Here is a 22430-nt window from a genome sequence, read left to right as displayed (position 1 = left end):
TCATTAGTTTACTGGCCTTTAAACAAAGACTCTGTAATGAGTGTTAACTAAAGAGAGTCGCACACTCTGCACACACACACACACACACCGACAGTAATGCAAGTTAATGAAGGTCAGTGCATTAGTAGCCTCTGGAGGGTGGACTAATACCCCCACCCCAATACACACACACACACACACACACACACACACACACACACACACACACACACACACACACACACACAATCTCCTCCCTTCTGATCACTGTTTCCATCCATCCCTAACATTACCAAGTGAAACCCTGAATATCCCTGCTGCCTCTCTCTGTCTCCCTTTCTCCTTCTATTTTTCCATCTTCCCACTTGTGAGAACCTGCAGCTGCCTCTCTGCCCCCCTTCCCCATTTGTCTTCCACCCCTCCCACCCTTCTCTCAAACTCCATCTCTCCCTCGCTTGCTCCGTGAAAATGTCACATTCTCAGGAGACAGGGCTGCTCTAATTTGAAAGGAAGGATAAAGCACCATGGAGGAAAGAGCGCTCACTCTCCCTTTCTATAGCCCTCTACCCCTGCTCCCTCCCCCGCGCTCTCACACTCTTCTTGCTATCGTTGCACTTCCTCGCCATTTGCACCCGCAAATATTTTGTTTATACTTAAAACTCTTGTAATTCTCTTTATATCTCAGTCTGCTGGGTCTTTCCGTTGGGCTATAAGCTCCACGTCTCCACTACCAATCTTTGTCATGCCGCTTTTAATCGATCCCCAGGAACCCTCCGTGATTTACGAGACCTGAGCACAGCTGAACTGAGAGCAAGGAATTGGTTCCAGGCAGTCTTCCCCACTCCCGCGCTCCGTTTTCCCCTCTCTTATTTGAGTGTGTCTCTCAAACCAACAAATACACAGACACATGCGTGGAGTGTCTTCATTAACTCTAATCTAATGGTGCTGAAGATGGCTGCATGCTGACAGATGTGCACAACTCCCTAATCTGATCCCCTGTCTACTCTGCTATGACACCCTCTATATCTTACGCACACATGCACACGCGAGCCAACGTGTGGATAGAAAGACTTAAGAATTAAATTAAGTTTGTAGCTGAGTGCTTTGCATGGTAACTCAATCTACACTGCCTGATGCACTTGGTCAAAATGTATTATTAACGCGTGTGTAGATAACTGTGAGACTCGGCGTAGGTGTGTGTCCAAGTGTGCGGTATATTAGTTTGAACGTCTCATTTGTATTCTGTTACCAAACATCCACAGAGGAAACAGAAGAGTCACAAAGAAAATGTTTGCTGCTTTTAGCATGTTTGGCTATGAAAGTCAGCATCATGGCATCTCTGTTTCATCGTATGGATTTTTGGGACTTTATCCCTCTGCTCTGGAGGCCTGAAGGGGTCATGTCTGGTAAGATAGAGACTGAAGCGTGATGACCCGACTGTCTTCCAGTCCTCGTCTTGTGTTTTACTTCTGTAGAGACCTCAAAGACAGTTTTGTGTGCAGATACTTCAGGATCTCACGGTTTTCTCTTATCTAGAGGGAAGTAAAAAGGAACCTATCTGTGGAAGGATAAACTTTAGAGCTGGATAATCACTAACACCAGTGCTCATCGCTCTTCTCCTTTGCTTTTGAAACCCTTTACATGCAGGTCTTCTGAAAGATTAGACCCGCATAAGGGTAAACCTGTGTCTCACTAAATATTTTCCTCCCATTTCTGACTCGACACATACTTTTACTGTGTCGCAGCATAATTGTGAACAGAATGTGTTTTTAAACTCTTTTTTTGATGTTCCATTTTTTGGGGATTCTAATTTGAGTCCTCATGAAAAGGATTATTCTGACATGAAGCGCTGTGAAAGGGACAATGTGATGTTGACAAATTGTTGCATCAAAGAAGCTGCTATTCAGGAGCCAACTCTCACATTGTAAACATCAGAGAAGCAACTGACAGGGTGATCTTTTTTTCTTTTTTTCTTTTCAAAACTCTCGGCAATTACAAAAAAACCTTTACCAGCAACAAATAACTGAGACAGGGTTCTCAACCGTGCGTCAGTTCTCGAGTGGCTTTCCAAATCCATTCAAAAGCTAGATTTTGGTGGGAAATTAATAAAGAAAGCTGAAAAGAAACAAAGAAGACAGAGTGTTTTGTTAATGCCTCGGTGATAGCAAAGCAAAACAAAACACAGCAGACACTAATCAGAAAAAAACCAACCAAAAAAAAAGAACTCAGTGCGCTCGGTGAACGATTGCTGTTTACTGCTTTCAAATTAGACCCAGCTTCTCAGAGTTTATGAACCACTAAAGTATGTGCAGGTATGAGCAGGGAGAAGCGTGGGTACATGGTGAGCAATAAATAAAATAATAATAATAAAGGGAGTTCACTTCCTTCCTTTAATTCTGCCTCTCAGAGGGACAGAGACGTCTCCTTGTGCTGGTTTTCTTAGCGGAGCTGAAAAAAACAGAGCCCGAGTGTCTGCTGGATCCTGAGAATAGTTTTGAAATTGGCCAAAAGTGATTCTCTCTGGTAGGCAAAGTGAGAGTTGGGAGGCAGGACTATGCAGGGCGCGAGAGATCCTTCCAATCCGAGCGATGAAGGTAAACGCACACACTGGGATTAGCGGTCGAGCAATAGCCCTAATTTCTGTGCCCAATCCCACTGCTTCCTAACACTGCTAGTGTCAGAAGCGATGCCAGTTGTTTCTGTGTATGTGCGAGCGGTAGTGTGCGTCGGCGCGTGTACTTTCATGTGTGTGTGGAGGAAGAGTTGCCAGCTAGATGTTGGAGTTCAAACAGATGGTAGACAGGCATCTGGACAGCTGGCACTCACTGCCTTTCAAAAACCCTTTACAGCAACCACCTCTTCACCATATCCCCATTCTGTCATTCTTGCATTTGCACTGCTTCTTTTTCTCCCGTTCCTTTTCCTTTCCACAGCTCTAAGGCTCACTGGGATATCTAAAATAATAAGAGCAATTATAAAATAACTTATTTTAAGTCGAATTTTTTTTAACACACAAGTAAATTCGAAGGCGAGAGAAACAACAAACAAGAGAGGAACACTTATCGAGTTTTAATTCCTCTGCGAAAACGAAGCGGGTCAAAGTTCTTGATTCATCTACATGAGTGCTTTGTGCCTACACTGTATGTGCGTGTAATGTTAACACTAGACCAGCAGATTTAACTGGGTCAGGCATCTCTATTTGATGAGCAGAAAGAAAACCGCACTAGTTAATGCCAGCCTTCCCTTCGCTCACTCTTCCCGTCCCTATTCCACTTCCACGCTCACTTGTCAGATTCAAGTCAGTGTAGCCTATTATATTGAAGCATTTTTACTAAATCATCTATTCACTTGCATTTACGTTTCCAAGGTACTTGTGATTGCTTTGGCATCGCCATACTCACGCTAAATTCTACTTGGCAGCCCCTCAAGGAGTTTGAGTTTCAGTGATTGCAGTGACTGCAAAACCTGCCTCATTTTGTGGGAGAAAATAATGGCCCGCGGCCACATTCTTAGAGTTTAATTGGAGTAAAACTAGAGCACTGACAACAACTGTTAATTAAACCAAATGAGTTATAAAGATATATATGCATATATGTTTTTTTTAATAGGTAAATGCTTTCTTTGCAGTACTCTTTACAACACTGGTGACTGTCTTAAAAAATAATTAAATAAAGACAATTTAATCTTGCAAATTCATTTCCCTAATAGCATATCTGCAAAAGTTCTCTGCAGGGTTGGCTGTGATCATTTCTCTCGCCCTGATCGGGGGGATGAGTGAGAGCAGATGTCAGGATGCATCATGCTGGAAGCGTTATCCCGCTCTCCTCTGGCATCCTCTATATAATTTCTTTTTCTTCTTTCCCACCTGCAATGTTGTCATTTACCTAAAGGGTACGTGCTTTAAATGATTGTAGCACAGACAAAAACAAAGAGCTTTGTGTGCCTGTTGTAACAAAAGACCCTAATCAATCCTCTTTCTCGAATCTCCTTGGCTCTGCACTGATTTTTTTGTTGTTGTTTAATTTTTCATCCACTGTTTATGTCTTTTTTAATTCATTAGTTACGTAACAGCATTTGGCAAACTGGCAAACGGATATGGAAAGAGCTTAGTTTGATTGACTTAAGTTGCAAATGTGCATCATACTTAATTGGGTCTAAAGATTAACTAGAAATTGGATTGCACAATAAATTAGAGACAACTAAGCCAAAAACCTTCACTGAAATCTGTATATTGCTCATTTTGTGTAATGCCATTTTTGTTTTCAATTTAAGGTTAAATCAAAGCGATTATAAGGATATTTTAAAATAAAAGACTTTAGCTCATTTATTTATTTGAAACTGGCGTGCTGCACATTGTTTTCGGCCCTGTGTCAGGGAACGCTGCAAAAACCGGGCCTTCTATTCAATCTTACAGACAAGATGGTACTTTACGGTTTATTAGGCCACATGAAAGTGGCAACTATTTGACTCGCTAAATTGAAAAAAAAAATCATGAAAATGGCAAAAAAGAATTGCCTGGTTCTGTTTCCGTAAACACAATTTAATCTTATTTACTCAACTATTTGTTTCTTACAAGTGCAAGATGTGGACTGGGGGTACATAAAACATGGCAAACTGTGGGCAGTTTCCTAAGATATGATGACATTTCTAGCGCTGGACAATTGAATATATACGCATAAGAATATGAGGGGAGAGTTTATGCAACACAGAAAAGTTCTGTGTTGGCATGAGGCAACCGTGCAAATCACAACAATCCAAAACAATCTTTTTCAGATGACTGCAGCCCCGTGTTCTGAAAGAGTGTGCATGTCATGGCATCTGAATCCACAAGCAAGATGCATGTTTACACTAGTGTTTCTTCTAAACTTGATGATGCCACTACAGAAAACACCTTGGAGAGGAAGAGAACGAGAAGGGAGTCGAGAGAGAGGCTTAGAGAGGAATACAGATAGGCCAGAGATAGTGATCAATGACTCAGGCGAGGAGGAAGGTGTGTGGAGGAGGAGGAGGTGGAAGGGTGGAAAGGTGGAGGTGATAAAGAGAGATCTGAAGATGAGGATCTGACACCTCCCTCAGGACCACTCTGAGGCGGAGGAGAGGAGAAAACCTACACGCATGAATTAAAAAACACAACCACTGGCACAAGTATCATTGATGGGAGCTTTTGACTGGCATCATTCCTCATTTTGAGAAATGTCATCCGTGGGGTGCCTCCCTGTGAATCATTTTAATAGAGGAAATACAGCTGTGTGTGTAAGTCTGTGTGCAGACAGAAAGGGAGGGGGGTGTAGGTATTGTTTGTCACCAGATGAACTCGTGGGGTGAGACTAATGACGAGTGCAGAGAGAAGGAGGGTGGCATTTTAATTGGTCTCTCTCTCTCTGTCTCACTCCAGTCTCCTCTCGGAGAGAACATGAGACTGAATGCTGGCTCTGCAGAGGTAAAAAGGGATTTCGAGCACTGCTCCTGCAAACATCTTGTTCCACTAATTGATCGATAACATTCCGTGTTACATACTTTGCTGCGATGTTGAACATAAGCTGCCTTCAAAGCACCGGGGAGGATTGTATTTGTCCTTCAAAAGTAGTTATTGTGGTATCTTTCATTTATTTTTTCATATCATCTGTCAGATGTCACATGGTTGAATGAAACCATTATGAAATATGAAAAAAAAAAATGCTTGGACAGACCTTCGAGCCGCTTGATTACGGGAGATAAAAACGCCCTTTAATATCATCACAGTCATCAGTCGGTCACTTCTGACCCAAATTGAATCAACAACAATTTACATATTTTACTCCATAAAGCTATCTCCATCAGACCTTGGCAGACAGCTCGCTTTTGTGATTAAAATGATTTTGCCGAATTCTGCTAGTTTTCATCTTTTTCAGCTGTCACCTTCACACAAAGCCAGATGTATATTACGCACAGGGTCATCTAATATGAGTCATCCCTTTCAACAGCTTTTCAGTGACATCCTGCTCGAAGGGACGGGCTTGTTTTTAAGAGCCCATCTGAAATCTAAGCAACAGCTTTTACTACTCTGTCTCTGCACCGTGACAGACGTAGCAGAAAACAGGGGAAATGAATGGGTGGATCACATCATTATGAATGTTAAAGCCCTAACATCACCTAATATTGCCTCCAAAAAAACGGCTTCAACACATAAGAGCAGGTTTGCCTCTGTCAGTCGGGATTGTTCTGGCTCATTCTGCAGATGCTCTGTCGATTTTTGCTGGCTGGCTCAACACCTTTGTGTTTTTTCTTTTTTGTCATTTTTTAACTGGACCACTTTTTGCAGTGTGCACTTTACCCCCGCTGGGGTAGGCCGCTGCTGCTGAATGTCAACACCCAAGGTTTCCCAGCAAAAACACGGCATTGTGACGACGTGATTAAAGTTATTCGCTTATTTGTCAGTGGTTTTAATGTTGTGGCTGCTGGTGCATGTGGTAAGTTGCCTTACTCATACTGTAATCTGACAACTTCACCCGAGGCTGTCCATCTCTGAGGGGACAGCTGCTACAAATCATCATATTCCTGCTCCCTTACTTCCTCCCTTCTGATTTCTCATTTCCCTTCAGCATTTTGTTTCTCTGAAAATGCAAAGTTAGCTTCTAGCTCTTCCCTTGGGCGCAGCGCTCTAACTTTCTCTACCTCCCCCCTCCCGCCCTCAAACTATTTTCCTTTTTGATCTTTTCCTTGAGCTTTCCTGTCTGCAATTGCCAACTATCCTGAAGTATAGAGAGACGAGTCGAAATATGGAGGTAATGTGTTTCAAATGGCATCCCTCCCTTTTTTTTCCTGATCCTATCTCTCTCTATCTATCCATCTCCTCCTCTCCATCGCTTACTCTGTGCGCATCTCCCTGCCCTTCTGTTATGGCACTGGTTCATCCTCATGTATATTTATGCTACAAAGCTGAAGAGTCAGGCAGACTTAAAATGAAAACTCCAACTAGGGAGCATTTGTGTGTTCATTTTGTGAACGCGCAAATGCGCTCAGCAATGTGTGCGAGAGTGTGCCCGCGTCGCTGCGTGGAGGTACATGTGTGTGACCATGTGTGAATATGCACTCTTTTATCCTTTTTGGATAGAAGCATCTTTTTTATATTCAAGGGTGGAATTCCTCTCCACTTCGCCACACACTGCATTCCTGCTTTTTCAGCCCTCTCCATTCCTCTCATCTCCGGCCCAAATTTCCGCCACGGACAGGTGCCTCATTTTTTTGTCAGTGCCTGACAGGACAGGTGAAAGTGACATTCTAATCTAAAGCAGTAATTCAGGAAGCAACCAACCACACACACACACACATTTCTATATCACGTATATATATCCTGTGACTGCAGGGGGATGAGCAAACTCTTCTCTTCTTAGCTCATGCACGTAACCACATAACAGCAAAAATCTCACCTTCCTTAGAGTCCTCCCCCGACACGCACACACAAACACCTCCGACAGTCGCACGGACCGACACACTGCTATACATGAAAACCCCCCAAAACACAATTTATTTTGCTTGAACCTCTCGGAGCGAGAACGCACTGGGAGAATGTGACCAATGATTTCAAACAAAATTCCTCCTGCTGGGGAGATTTATCCACCCTCCAGCAAACATGAAATACTTTTTCTCTCATAAATATTACATTCACTCAACATTTTAAGTCTTTGGAAATATTTTACTTTGCCACGCATACATCACTTAGGTTCACGGCTCTTTATCTGCATATATATATATATGTGTGTGTGTGTGTGTGTGTGTGTGTGTGTGTGCGTGTGTGTATGTGTGTGTTTGTTCATGCAAGCGTGTGTTTTGAAACAATAGCTGTCCTGAGAGGCAGGCTGCATGGCTGACTCTCCTTTAGTTTTCCTAAGAGGAGGAACGTGGGAAATAGGAATAAATGCCATTCATCTTTTGACTGGCTCATTCACTACCTCTCTTTCTCTCTCTCCCCCTCTCTCTCTTACCCCTCCTGTTTCCCCCTTTCACACCACATCTTTGTTCCTTTAAATGGCCCCTTTTGGCTAAATCTCCATTTGAGAATACCCTCTCGTTGTACCCCAACAAATATGCACTTGATACAACAAACACACAGGGGCCTTACACACATACAAAAGCTCCTCCAAATATCTCCTCAGAGCACTCATGCCCGAGCTAAAAAAAAAAAAATCCTCTAAAATACTCTCCTGGAACAATCTTCTGCTGAGGTGACTTACAGTGCAATCGGAAAAACCTCCTTATCTCCACCGCTGCACTGCCATCAATTACTGTTTTTAGAAGTTGATACCAGAATGAAAAATCTAATCCAACTCAACTGACCCGACATGAATTCATCCTCCTTATCCCTATCTTTCTCTCTCTAATTCACATTATCTCACACACACACACGCGTGCCCCAGCACCATCATACCTTCACATCCTTGGCATTCATGCGTGTCCCTTCTTTCCCCACAAAAATGTCATCTATATCCACCAGTATGTGCCGGTCCAGACCCAAAGTAAGCTTCCTGTCTGTGAGGTAGGAAATGGCATCCACCAGGATGAGTCTGTGGAGCCAGTAGGCCAGTCCCTGGCCAAAAAGCACTCTCCTCACCCCATCGTATAGTCCCATGTCCTGTACCACTGTGGCCTGGAGGCCTTGACTGAACCCAGGCCCTGAATTATCACCGCTGCCTGCGCCTCCACCCTCCTTAGCCCGTGCGTGCAGCACCGCCTGGTATGTGGAGTGATTAGAGGAGAATGAAGTCCAGTCTTCACCGGGTAAAGGTCCTCGATCTGTCCCGGGTTTGGTAAGGTGCAGAAGAGGTGAACTAGAGACCACACAACAGTCCCAAAGCGCCTGGTTGGTCCTAAGCACCAGTGGTAGTCCTCGCAGTTTGAGAGTAGATGGGGAGTTTTCCGTGGAGCGATAGAAACCGATGATGCCCACTCTATACTCAGTACAGTACTGATGCAACAGCTGTCTGTTCCACGTGTCTGCATTTGCATACTTTAACAGATTCTCATAAATGATGAGCGAAAATCGTCCACGGCCCTTTTCTGTAAGTGGCGGAAGGTCGCCCTTTCCTGAAGCAATCTCCATCCGGAACTGGAAATGTGCCGACTCCAGTATAGCTACAATGTCTTGGCCAAGCTGGGAGTACTGGGACTCCACCAGTACCAAAACTACTTGGTCAGTGTAGACATGTGTGTGAGGAGGGTTGGGAGGATAGGGGTACGGGAGCTGACGATACGGGGACATGGAGAGCGGCTGGGAGCAGGCGGGCTCAGGGGATTGTCCGAGCTGCATGGAAGGGGAGGAGTTCGTAAAGAGAAAATAGGCAGAGAGGAGCAGGGAGACGAGACAGCAGGAGGCCAATAAGAGCAAGAGCCTTCGTAAATGGCGGCGGAATCGGACGGCCACAGTCATTGCAACCTGTTGAGGGGTCGTGCGCAGGAAGAAGTGACGTCTTTTGTAGTTTGTTGAAGTCTAGCGAGCAAGTCCAGGAGACAGAGCGTTTCTGGAAACCCGAGCGATTGACTAGGCGTGAGACAGGAGCAAACCCACAAAGCCACTCAGGTGTGTGTCATGTCACCATGGCAGTCGGATAAGGGAGCTGTGCCGGATGTCAGGGAACAAAGGTCTTGATTGAAGCAAAGTAGCCGAGGTGCTCGACTCCCAGTCCTCGTAGTGGAATCACGTGCGCAGATGGAGGTGGGCGATGATTAATATCTGCAGGGAAAGGGGACAAGGAGAAAAGAAGAAAGAGTGAATTTGCCGGGCAAGGTTGAATAGTATGCATTAGTTCTCTGCGTGCCTGCTTGCGGGTGTGTGTGTACCTTGGTTGTGCCACCCTGGGGAATGTGAGGGCACAGCTGGTAACTACTGTGCTGATTGAAAACAACTCGCATCCTTAGGGCTTAGCCAACCTCTGGCACACACACACACACAAATAACATCACAGTTAAAAAAGCACAGACACAACACAAAAGTCAATCCCCGCGAATAAACAACAGCTGGTTGTGTGTTAATATGGCTGTGCAGGGAGGTGGATATGGGCTCAACTAATCACTCCTATAAAGTTCCACTGAGAATACATCTAATTGCGCCAAACTCTGTGCACCTCTGTCCCATTTCTGAGCCTAATCATCTGAAATACCACAAAATTAGAGTCGGAATCCTTTAGCCAGGAGCACTAATCTGGGGGGAGTCCATGACAGTACAGAGGAAATGAAGAGCGGGAGAAAAGCGTAAGAATAAGACAGACAGAGAAAAAGAGCGGAGAGGGGAAAAAAATGCAATGAATTATAGAAAGAGACAAAAAAGACCAGGATTAGCATCTTAATGTATTTGCCGGGAGCCAGGGAGAGAAAAAGATCCCACAGCATCTCTTACTCTTTCTCCCCCCCATCCTCCAATCCAAGTTCTGTCATTTTGCACCCTTCTTCTTCTCTCCTTCTGTCTCTTTGAATATCAATAGTCTTTCCTCATGTTCTCCACCCTTCTGTCTTCCTTGCTTTTAGTGAACACGAGAAACAAGAAGGTCGCAGAGGAAGGGGGCTTTAAATATAACACCAGAAAATGAAACAGGGATGATGTGAAAATGTATTCTTTTTATCTCTACGCCAACATGAAGAAGATAGTTGTATGATTTACTTGAAAAAAATATATGTCATCCTAACTGGGACTTGAATTAGGAGTAGTAGCTCTGATAAATGTGTTCAAAAGTTACACCCGCGTGAAAAATGCGGAGGATACTCTTAGAAACAGAGCGTAAGAGGCGGATAAAGAAGCGCCTATGACTTAGGGACAGGTGAGTTTCTCAACAGCACGGTTGAGCTGATTGAACCTGTTACTCTATGCATGCATGTGCCCCACTGTTGGAACCACAGGAGGGCGCTGGAATTGGATTAACATGGACAGTTGGACGGCTCATGTGGAAGTTTTCGCCCCTTTTTTAATAACTTAATGCGCTGTTGTCGTTAGTAAGAAAAACAATAGGAAACAGCTCTTGCTTTGCACATTTTGTCAATTTTAATATGAAACAAAAAGTTTGTGCAGCTTCGAATTTTTCAAAACTGCAGTTTTTAGCTAAAAAAAAGAAGGGAATTTTGGTGTTTGTCACAAAATAACTGTTGATGGTTTATAACTGATGATATTTTTATCTGCGACCTTTCTTTAAAATCCGAAAGACAAAAAAGAAGCTTTAGATTAACAGTGTAGTTCTTCTACCTATATTAGGAAGGCTGAAGAGGGTGGGAGAAAAAACACAAATTTAGTCTTCCGTCTGTTGGACCCACGGAGACAACAATACCTCTTAAAAAAAAGCAGGTGGCACGCACCACAGATTCAGGCAGCTTTAATGAAAAAAGGCTAACTCAAACTTAACAGCAGGCAATAAAAGAGTTTTCCAATCCGCTTTCTCACGCTGGACTTTATCTAAAGAACCGATTCGCCCACTTACCTTTAACCGACCACGAGGCACCGCCGTGCGGGGAGAGGGGAGTGGTGAGTGTGCAACGCTGCTTCGGATGAGTCCAGAGCTCCGGTGTCGGTGGCGCACCACTCCCGTGTGTTTCGGATGCTGAGGCTTTGTGCCATCTCTCTCTCTCTCCTTCTCTCCCTCTCTCTCCCTCTCTCCCCTCCACTAGAGCAGTAGGGGCGGCCAGCCGGAATGATCCGCTCTCCTCCCCTCTTTCATCATTCTTCGCTCTCTCTTACTCTCCCTCCCCCTGCTGTCTCCTCTCTCGGTGCGAGCTATGCTCACTTGTCCCTTTATCTCATCTTATTAAGGTGGAGATTAGCTGGTAGATATCCGTAGACGCAAGAGGTGCCCGTAAACGACTGGCTGCCGCGCGTAAACGCCGCGGTTTAAGAGCGCCTACACGAGTGGAGGTGAGCTAGGGGAGGGAGAGAGAGAAAGAGAGAGAGGGAGGTGGGAGATAGAAAAGGAAGGAGGGGTGGGTTGGGGCTCGGTTTGATTGACACAAACAGCCTTTTTCTCGGGCATCAGCGATCACGGACCCGGTAAAAGCTCAACGGCCCTTTAGTTGGTGTTAGTTGGATGAGGGATGTCACACACCGATACGCACCGGTGCAAGTTAATGGCGCGCTTTTACCGACTCTCTCTCGCTCTCATCGGACAAGTTATAGTGCTCAAGGATGAAAGAATAAGAAGAAAGGAGTAACGCTTTAGACTGCAGCCAGGTTCGCGTCACAAAGAATATGACCAGTGCCGGGAAATGTCTTATAATCACTATTCAAAGCACCCTGACTCATGCATATTTGCCCACATGTGATTCAGCCTCAACGTGACTGATTTTGTACATGTCCATCAAACAGTCACAGCTTTTCAACCATGAGGGGTATTGGTGGGGTGGGGAGTGTTCGTGTTTCTTTCTTTCTTTTTTAATCTTTTTTTTAAGTTGTTCCCTTTTTACATTCTAGTAGTTCATCAATCTCTTTAACCTAATTGTAGCGACACACTCTAGCTCACACAAGTCTCCATGGAGCTGGTGGGCCCCTCATTCACATCACAATGGAGCTTGTTGTAGTAGTGTGTGTTCGACAGAGAGCATACGGCATAAAGATAATGTATCAGCTTTAGAGAGAGAGGAGAGCCTCACCGGAAACTTTATGCAAAGAACTTTAAGGTGCACATAGTAGCGCGGTGGAAAACACATCCAAACTGTTAACATGTGAGTTCTCATACACTTTGAGAATTTTTTTCCCCACTCTTGGGTCATACTCTGAGTCGATAGTTCCACAATTCGTGGCTCCCACTTTAGCCATAATAACTGAGTGGTGATGGTGAGTAACAGAGCCTGAATGAAATACCGCATAACAGCCAAAATATCATGCCCTACAGAATGGAATCCAGAGATAATGAAGGTTTGGATTGGAGTGTGATTGTGTTTGTATGTAAATTAGTGTCAGTGGGTGAAGTGTAATTAGAGAGGCTGTTCACCCATTTCCTCCACATTACAAGTGAAGAAGCGGCCCTTGCTATGGTGCTAGTTGGAGACAATAAGCCAGAAATGAAAACCAGACAGCTGTGTGCAGGGTGCAAGCGGGACTGCGCTAACCCTAAAGGTAATTACAGACTTGCCCATTGCCACAAACCCCAAGAATAATAAGTGCTGAGAATGCTAAGCTCACACATGTGTGACTATACGCTGTCTCCAACTCGCAGCGGAACACAAAAGGATGCAGCCGCTCGCACAAATGCATGTGAGAGTGCACACGCAACAAAGGACTATGTGAAAAGTGTCAGAGCTGCCATGTTCAACTAGCACCCTGACTGTTCAACAGAGAAGAGCATGGAGATAAATGAGAGAGAGCGAGAGAGATGGAGAGCGGGAGGCAGAATGCTTGTTGTCTTCATCAGAGGCTTTTGTTAAGTGAGAGATAAGAGAGGAGGAGCGACCGATTCCCCCTCTTTTCTCTCTCCCTGCTGAGAGCTAAATGGTGGCTCTGCGAGTCTCTGGTCCTGTGCGAGGCCCTGAAGAGAGCAAATGGAGCTCAAGTGCAAAAGCAGGAGGGGGACGAGGGGACGTTATCACCACGATGCATCACATAGTCGCAAGAGTCGGAGCAGCAGGCATCTACACAGAGCATCGTTCACACTATACAGTCCTAATTAAAAACACAACAAAACACTGGACAGATTGTTGCACCGTCGCACTGAACACACAGTGGAACCTGTGCCCGGGCACTACTAACGATACTCTCTTCTGCTGGCTGTTTCCACAAAGCGCAGGATCTATGGCTCTAAGCAGCAGCTCTCTGAGATGTATCAGCTCTTTGCCTCCCACAGTGTAAACAACAACATGCTCGCTTTGCTAAGGTGTGTTGGCTGCTTGATGCTGGTGCTATTTCAATGATTCCTGCTCTTTCTTTTCTTCTTCTTCTTCTTCTTCTTCTTTGTGTGTGTGTGTGTGTGTGTGTGTGTGTGTGTGTGTGTGTGTGTGTGTGTGTGTGTGTGTGTGTGTGTGTGTAAGTGAGTAAGATCAAACTACCTACCCGCTCCTGACCCCTCCCTTTGCCTGGAAATGTTGATAGATAGATGTTCTCTTAAGAGCTTGGAGGCTAAGTGAAAGCTGCCTCCCCCCTTACCCATCATCCCCAAGCACATTAGAGGAAATATCTTTTGGCCAATCAATACAGCACTCGCAGATTGATAAGCCAAAGATACGCGTACACAACAGTAAACAAGCACATGCATGCACACACGCACACGGAGAAAGAAATATTTTCTTCTCCCATCTTTGGGTCTAGTGTATAGAATAACCAGTCCTGGATCAATCTATCACTGGAAGGCTGCCAGTAGCAGGATTACCATAGCAACATACAGCAGCAACTATAGTCTGTTATGAATAATATCACATGTTTTTTTTTTCTTTTTAATTTTACAAACACGGATAAATTGCTAATTTTATCCTGCCTCATACCACATATATAACATACTCATATAGCACAACTGTACACGTTCTCTCTCATTACAAGAAAAAGCCAGAGTGAAAGCAGGGCTCAGTGATGCTTTGTAGAGCAATTTACAGAAAAATTATAAATGAAATTAACAGGCCTGAAGCTATGTTATTCGATAAGCCCACAGCTACTGTGTATTCACTGAAGGAGGGGTGTCAAACATAAAGCCTAGGGTCACAATGAGCCTGGTAAAGGCTCCAATCTGACCCACTGGACGGCTTTGGAAAATTTGAAGTAGGACATAAATTTTGAACTTTTAACTGTATTTTCATAAATTCTACAGCTTGTCCTACTGATAAAGCCCCCCCCCCCCCCCCCCCACAGCCATTCATTCTACAGTAATGAAGTATTAATTAAATTACTTAAAAGTTTCTATTTTCTTAACTGTCTACTATAGAAATGTCTGTTTTTTTGCAATGTACCCATAGTAAAATAAATAAATAAACAGATATATAAATAAATAAAACTGCATATTTTTGTGAATTAGCAATAAAAAAGTTTTAGAATTACAGTAAACAACTTTTTATGTAATTTTACACATGACTTTCTAACAATTTGTGCCCAAAGAGTCAGACTACTTCAGCAGCATTTCTTTATTATGTAGAAAATCTGAGACGTACTGTTGAAATTGCACTTCTGATTACTTATATTGAGATATCTCAGGGATTAAATGTGCAGTTGAGCTAATTCGCAATGACAGAAATTGGAGTCTCACTGGTCCGGCCCACTTAAGATCAAAGCGGGCTGCATGTGGCCCTCGATGCAAAATTCGTTTGACATCCCAGCACTACAAAGGTGTAAGACCAAAAACGGCAACAATGAGTTTTGAATGTCAGACAGCTGGAAAAATGTTCAAATCCCCGCTGCAGAGAGAGAATTCTAAAAACTCCAGCAAACACAAGAGAATTTTACTCCTGACGAATTAAAATTGTAAATCAGAGAATAAACAAGAGGCTTGAATAATTCGGTTACCGACGTGAGTACTGTGCCATCTCCCTCTGCTGTCACTCCTGAGGTGTTTACTTGGTGGAGCAACAGCTTTTCAGGTGAGGTTTAGTAGCATTTAATCTGATTAATGATTAGATAAATTCACAGCTATTTCACAGGTATCTGTGTCAGTGTGCCATTGTCTTTGCCTCTAGTCTTAATATGCTCCCCTCACCCCAACCAAAAAAACACCACAAAAAACTTTTTTAAAAAATCAAGAAATAAAAACAGCACCTACACAACATTAGATAAAATGTTACTTGAAGCTAATCCTAGTGCTCTGCACGCCCAGTAAACCTATATTAAGTGTTGGGTCAGATAGCGAGCTTGTTGTGAAGTAAAGACTTGTGTGTTTCACAGTTATTTATTTATTTTTCCCAAGTACTGAAGTTTGCCAATTCAGTTGGAGCAGCAACAGAGAACTGAGAGAGTACCAGATAATACATAATAGAAAGCAAAGGTTAAAATGCAAGAAGTCATTGCAGTAATGGAGACTTGTTTACCTCCCATGCTTCCCGGGATTTGTGTATAATGTGCGGGGGGAAATACGGAGGCTATTAAAGTTCTCAGCTCCAACAAATTTTATACAGCAGAAATGAAGCAAAACAGATTTTACATCCAGCTCCTTCTTGGTGTTCTTGGGGATTTTGTGTGGGGGGGAACGGTTTTCTTTTACATTTTTTAAACTCTTACATCAACCATTATAAGACTGTTTTTCTGCTTGTAATCATTTTTATCACTAGGAAGTATTTTACTACAGAGATGCAACCTCGTTAGATTACAGTGGTCAGGTGGAAAAGATCTCCATGTCTCAGCAGTGCAAACAGTGAGCAGGATCATCGCAGCAGTGTGTTTTGGTAAGACTTTGTTTACTCCGTGTGACTCATTGACAGACAGGATGTGGTTCGCCAATAAGAACACGGGCTTTTTTTTTGACAAATTCAGGAACAATATTGCCTCCACGCAAACAGAAACACACATAAATGCGCACACGTACCCACAAGATCATGCTTGACGCCCACACATCTCTGTAAACAACCCAACACTCCCACACTTTTACAAGCCACAAACACTGGCAGGCTTGTTGCTTGTTAGAGTGACGGAGCGCACCTTCATTTCATATCATATCAACACTTCATCTCAGCGCTGATTAGACGTGATGTTTCTGACAGACAAAAAGCCACCGAGTAGCGGTAATGCTAGACGTGTGCGCAAGCGTTTAAGAAAAACAAACACCAGTCTGGCGGTGTTGTAGCCGCATATCATGTGGTTGTATGAGAATTTAAACAACAGAAAATTAGGAAGGAGCACAGAGAGATAGAGAAAGTACAGGGGGAGGATGTCAGAAAGCACAACAGCGATCAGATCACACAGTGCTCAAGGGAAGGAAGGGTAAAGTGATCCGTCTCTGTCTCTCTGACCTTGTTCACGCTCGCCAAAAACCTAACTTACAACCCCAAACTAAATATGATACCTCCTCCTCTGCTTCCTCCCCCATCTTCCTCTGGTAATAAATCGTGCTGTAATTACCAGACAGGATCAATAACAGTCACATCACTCCTGTCCTCTGCTCGCCTTTCACATCTTCAGCTGACACTAACGTGTTCATCCCTTGCTGTGCACCGCTATGACAGACGAGTTGGCCGCTGTTTTCGTCCGCACACGCATAAACACGCGTGCAAGAACACAGTTTAAAGGCAGCACACACAGAGGGATGAATCCATGCAGACGTGGACACTCACAGCCACAAGTATGAGCGCTGGACGCCACGGGGGGCAGGCCATAGGTCTCAGTTGCTATTGGAGACGTCTCTTCAGCTGAGCAACCAACAAAGAGTTACCATTCTCTCCCAGAATAGCTCTCTCAGCCCCCTGTCTAATGAAATGAAGGACAAGGATGAGAATCACATGGTCAGTCACGCAATGTGAACTTGCCGAGTTTGTCAGGGAGCGTGAGTGTGTGAGCACGTGCATAGGTGTGGCTTTCATGCATAATCATGCAAGCGTAATGATGCTTAATAGGAAATTAAAAATATCCCGGAGAGCAAGAGCAATTTTCGCACCTCAAAATTGCTGACTTTAATATTCGCTCACGCCCACACTTTCGTGTGCACTTTGGGTGTGTGCATGTTTGACGTGTGTGAGTGTGCGAGGCAGAGGATGTGTGTCCCTAAGCATATTATATCAGCACAAAGGAGAAGAAAGATGGTTTGCCCTGCAGACTCCAGTTGAGGACATGTAACATGAGAATGTGAGAAGGTGGTCTGGAGAAGTTCAGCGTTTTGGTTGACTACTTTAGCAAATGTTAATCCAAACGCTCTTCCATGTGTTACGTGCAACAAAGCAATTCATTTTTCTCCTGACGGATACACTTTAAAGAGCAAAGTCATCTTGACTGCACTGGTCTTAACAATCATGTTTGCCTTCTCTGATGCTGCAGTTCTTCACAAGGTTTAAATCCTTACATTTCTCGTGAGGAAAAACATTAAAATGAGTGAAAATATTAGTAACTATAATCTGCACATATGCATCCAAGTATCAACAATGCAATAACCAAACTAGAAGCACTCAGAGAGGACAAACCTCTGCTAACTCCCTGGGCAGTATTTACTGTGGAATAAAACTGTATACATCCATTTAGTTTTCTTTGTTCTTTTTTAAAGTACTTTAAGTTTGTAGTGCTGAAAAATCAGAAAAAGGTGACACGTGTCTACTTTGATTACACAAACATTATGCAGGTGAAGGTAATGCACAGTAGGCACTGTTTCGTAAATGACCGGACATGAATAATTTGAATTTATTATATAATATTATACTGATATATATTTCTAATTAACTTGGAAGCTCATTCTCTTTCTCCTGACATTACTTTATTTAAAGATATAACACATTTTGGGGTCAACTTGAAAGAAAGGCAGATGTGAAATGTAAAAGTGAGGTCAGAGGTCAAATGTGACATCATATTTCGATATAATACTGGCATATTTACAATCTCCATATGCCAGTATTTCCTAAATATTACCAATACAAAAAAAGGCAGTGGAATTTTAAAAATAGTTTTGAAGATCAAAAAAATCATGAAAATTTGATTTAAAAAATTGTAATGAATTTACGTGACATTAAAGAAGAAGTCTGAGATTTAAATCCACATATATCGTTGCCTATATGCATATATGTTGTCAATACAAATAATGGCAGTAAGAAGTACTATTGTATTTTCTATATATATTTTTTCATTGTTCTCTGTAAATGAACTTTAAGAAGTTTGTAGTGCAGTAAACATAACTGCAAAGAAGTGCAGCATTTTGTTATTTGCCCTGTTGAAATCCATTTGACATATTTTTTGAGTAGTATGATTTTTTTTATTGTTATTTTTCATGTGGATTTAAAACAAGTACAGCATTCATTTTAGTGTTTAGTATCAATCAACCAATCAATCAAGTTTAGTACATTTGTTTTAATGGTTCGTAGTAATGACAAGTTTTTGATAACAAATTTATTTATTTATTATCCTAAAAATACAAATATTCAGTTGTTATTAATTTAAAAGGTTATAACCTGTTGCTGTAATATATAAAACAAAGTCATAATCTCTTACTCAATCTCTCCCCATAAATCTATATTTCCTGTATGCCTATATGTTGTCAGTACAAACAATGGCAGTAAGAAACACTGTATTAAATAGCGAGGGTTTTTTTTCACTTTGACCTTCTGATCAATCTGTTGACCTTGAGGGAGAGGTCAGAGATCAGATGTGACATAAAATTTTAAATCTTTATAGGGTGCATTTTGTTAATGTTAATGAAACAGCACACTAGCAAGAATCATAGTTTCTAAATTAAAGTCTTTTTGTCAATTTTCAACCAATCAATCGTTGAGTACACCTTGAAGACCTTCGTGGATGTAAGCCAAATTTCAGTGGATTGTTAACATGGCCCCACTCAGCACGCCTACAAAGTTTTATTAGAATTCATTCAAAACATTTCGAGTTTTCATGTTTCCACACAGAACGACACGAACACTACCAAAAACATAACCTGCTTGGCAGAGATAAAAGCTTGTAACAGGTTTGCCTGGTGAACGAAATCTATAAAACACATCAAAGTTATGTTCATTTATTGATAAAAATTTAACTGAAAATACCCAAAACATAAGGTGTGTGTCTGAGAGCTGCAACTGGAAGATTTACATTCCAGAGACAATTACAAGCAAATCACGTGGTTTTTGGCGATATTTGATGTTTGTTCTGGCTCATCCTCTCTGCACTTTGATGAATGTTTTTTCCACCCTTTCTGTTTGTTTCAAAGGCGCACACGCCTGTCTGAAATTAATGTAGTCATTTTTTAAAATCCCGTAGATCTCTTCTAAAAACCAAAAGCCATAAAGCTTTTAAAATCATACACTGTGAAGATATTTATTTGTGCTGCAGCATCAAAAACTGTTTTAAAGTTCAGACATTAATGGAAATTCTCTGGTCTGTTACTGAGTTGATCAGATAGTCGACAGGTTGCTCCTCTCTTGGCTGACAGCGCCAATAAAAGTCCACTTAAAATCGAACCCGCATACTGAAAGAGACACATTTCGCACCACATTTGTAGTTTCACGCATCAAAGTCGAGCATAAGCCCAGTAGGTTCACACTTCACTAGCTGAGATATTTTCCAAGTCTTGCAAGAGCTGATTCAAATAAAACACAGGCTTCCTCACAACTCCCTCCTATAACAACTTGGTATGCATTGCTGGAGATCGTGCACTACGCGCAAAGGTGGCAACGTTCAGTGTAAGTAACAGGTTTCCGTTTTAAACAGGTTTTTTTTTTCTGTTTTCGAGACAGTAGGACTTCTCCACATCCTCCACCCTCCTCCACAGACAAGATTTCACATCATTTTGCTTCCGATTAAAGGCGCACTCCACCACACGCCGAAATCACTTCACAGCAAACACATGCGGCCGACTCTCTCTGCCACTATAACAGCCTGATAAAGAATATATGCAGGCCTTATTTATATATTAATTGATTGATTGATTTAACATTACTCATGCGCTGCTTTCATGTTTCACTCTGAGTGGAATTTCGCAGAAATTCTGAAAAAGTGCGTGGAAGGAATCGAGCTCAACAGCCTCTTTCTTTGATCTAATCAACAACCTCCGGTAGCTGTGAATGAAACGAAAATGAATGATTAATTATGAAACCAATCAGCTAGGAAGCCAGAGAGAAATTCTCACCAAACGGCGAGCTTTTCTTTTCCGCTGTAACGTCCGGTATTTGAAAAGAAAAACTTTGTTTGAGTTGCATGTGCTTGTTCATGAAGGCGTGGGACATAAGGATTCTTTAAGTGAAATAAAACGAGAAAAATAGCTGTGAGAAAGATGAATCTTCTGCTTTGCTGAAAATGAAGGTGTACATCTGGACACACACACACAGACACACACGTACGCACGCACCCACACACACCCTCGCCTCATGCACGCACCTAGGATGAGACCCTGCAGAGAGTGTATGATTAACTGTTCTGTCAGAACTGAGAACTCGCTGGGGCGGGAAGGGCAGAGGAGGGGGAGGGACAGAACTGAGGAGAGGATGAATTGGAAAGGGATGGAGGAGTATTAGGATGGAGGCTGAGGTCTCCGGGGTCTCTGAAAGGAGGTCTTGTGGGGTTTCTGGTGGCAAGTTAGAGCCAACTGTTGCTCATGCAGCACTTGTGTGTGCTTTTCCGTGTGGAAAGAGATCATGTTTCTCTGAGTGTCCCTTTCCTGTGACACTCCTGCAGAAACTCTGATGCAGATTATCTTGGTTGCAGTCTACTATATATGCAGAGCAACAATGCAGTGCAGTAAGGAATGGAGCTAGAGATTAGATGAATGATTGTGTGAGTGAGTGTTTCTGTGTGTGTGTGTGTGTGTGTGTGTGTGTGTATGTGTGTGTGTGTGTGTGTGTGTGTGTGTGTGTGTGTGGTCCTTATCGCAATTCTGCAGTGCAACAGAGTCAGAGTGGTCAACTGAATCTCCGTTTCTCAACAAATAAGAATGGCAGACATGTAGCTAAGGACACACACACACACACACACTCACCGACATGAACACACACACACACTCACCGACATGAACACACACTGCTACTTGTCTATTTTCTCTCATTCGTCACAGGGCTTGTTTTTCTAATGTCATGGCTAGGTCTGAATTCAGGGTCCCCAAGCTGGGAGGTTTTGCTCATAATTACTGGCATTTCAATTTTTTTTACTGAGTGTGAGGGAAAAGCTGACAGAGAAAGTGAGAAGCTGAGAAAGAGCGAGAGAAATGTGTGGTTGAAAATATAATTAGCAAAATACAATCCCCACTGCCAGGGATACACCCTAAATGCACACAAATCCAGCTGTGTTATACATGTGAACACTGCTGATATGATGATAACCACCTCTTCATCTTCCATCAGTTCTCTTATGGAATTCAGAACTTAAACAATGCACTGGAAAAGTCACTAAAATCTCCCAGATTTTCAGTTTTCAGTCTGGGTAGCATTTGCCCCTGCATTCACCCTCTCTGGCGAAGCGTCCTCCCAAACACTTTGCTCCACTTCTGATCCTGATCAGAGTCCTACACGGTTCTTCTAGTTGGTAAATGTTGCTTGCGAAAGGGCATTGTTTGGCCACTTCAGCTGATATGGACTTGGAGCAGTAAATCACCGGTTACTACTTAGCTTACTAACACTCCATTCAGGGGCCGGGCACAATAGATTCACAACACATTCATTCACCCGCTCTCCAACTCCCACCCTCCTGCTATTCAACTTTACTCTCCTCCTGCGTTCCCCTTCTTTCTCTCTCCTCCCTCCTGCTACGCTAATCTGTTTTCTCTCCTTCCCCTTCTTTCTTCTGTGTTTCTTCCCCCATCAATTCCGCCACTCTAGTTCCTGATGTGGTTTTGTCTGTTGTAGAGGCCAACAGTTTCCCATGCACCTGCTCGGTTGTACACATGTCAGCAAGCACATGCAGGCGTGCACAC

General features: G+C 43.0%; 1 protein-coding gene across 2 annotated transcripts in view; it reads right to left on the bottom strand.

Annotated features, from left to right (window-relative positions):
* The window catches only part of ndst3 (N-deacetylase/N-sulfotransferase (heparan glucosaminyl) 3), a 48407-nt gene extending 36521 nt beyond the window's left edge, over positions 1-11886 (bottom strand). For both annotated transcript variants that reach the window (XM_082535408.1, XM_082535407.1), the window contains exons 1-2: positions 11421-11886; positions 8387-9688 (exon numbers count right to left, since the gene is read on the bottom strand). In XM_082535408.1, coding sequence (XP_082391534.1) covers positions 8387-9385 — 999 coding nt within the window. In that variant the 5' untranslated portion in view covers positions 9386-9688; positions 11421-11886. The remainder of the gene's footprint in view (positions 1-8386; positions 9689-11420) is intronic.
* Between the last annotated feature and the right edge of the window lie 10544 nt (positions 11887-22430).

The sequence above is a fragment of the Aulonocara stuartgranti genome (assembly GCF_965226115.1).
Source record: "Aulonocara stuartgranti genome assembly, chromosome: 6".
In the NCBI taxonomy this organism is placed as follows: domain Eukaryota; kingdom Metazoa; phylum Chordata; class Actinopteri; order Cichliformes; family Cichlidae; genus Aulonocara; species Aulonocara stuartgranti.
The sequence above is the reverse complement of the archived record's forward strand: the minus strand, read 5'-3'. Positions and strand labels throughout refer to the sequence as shown.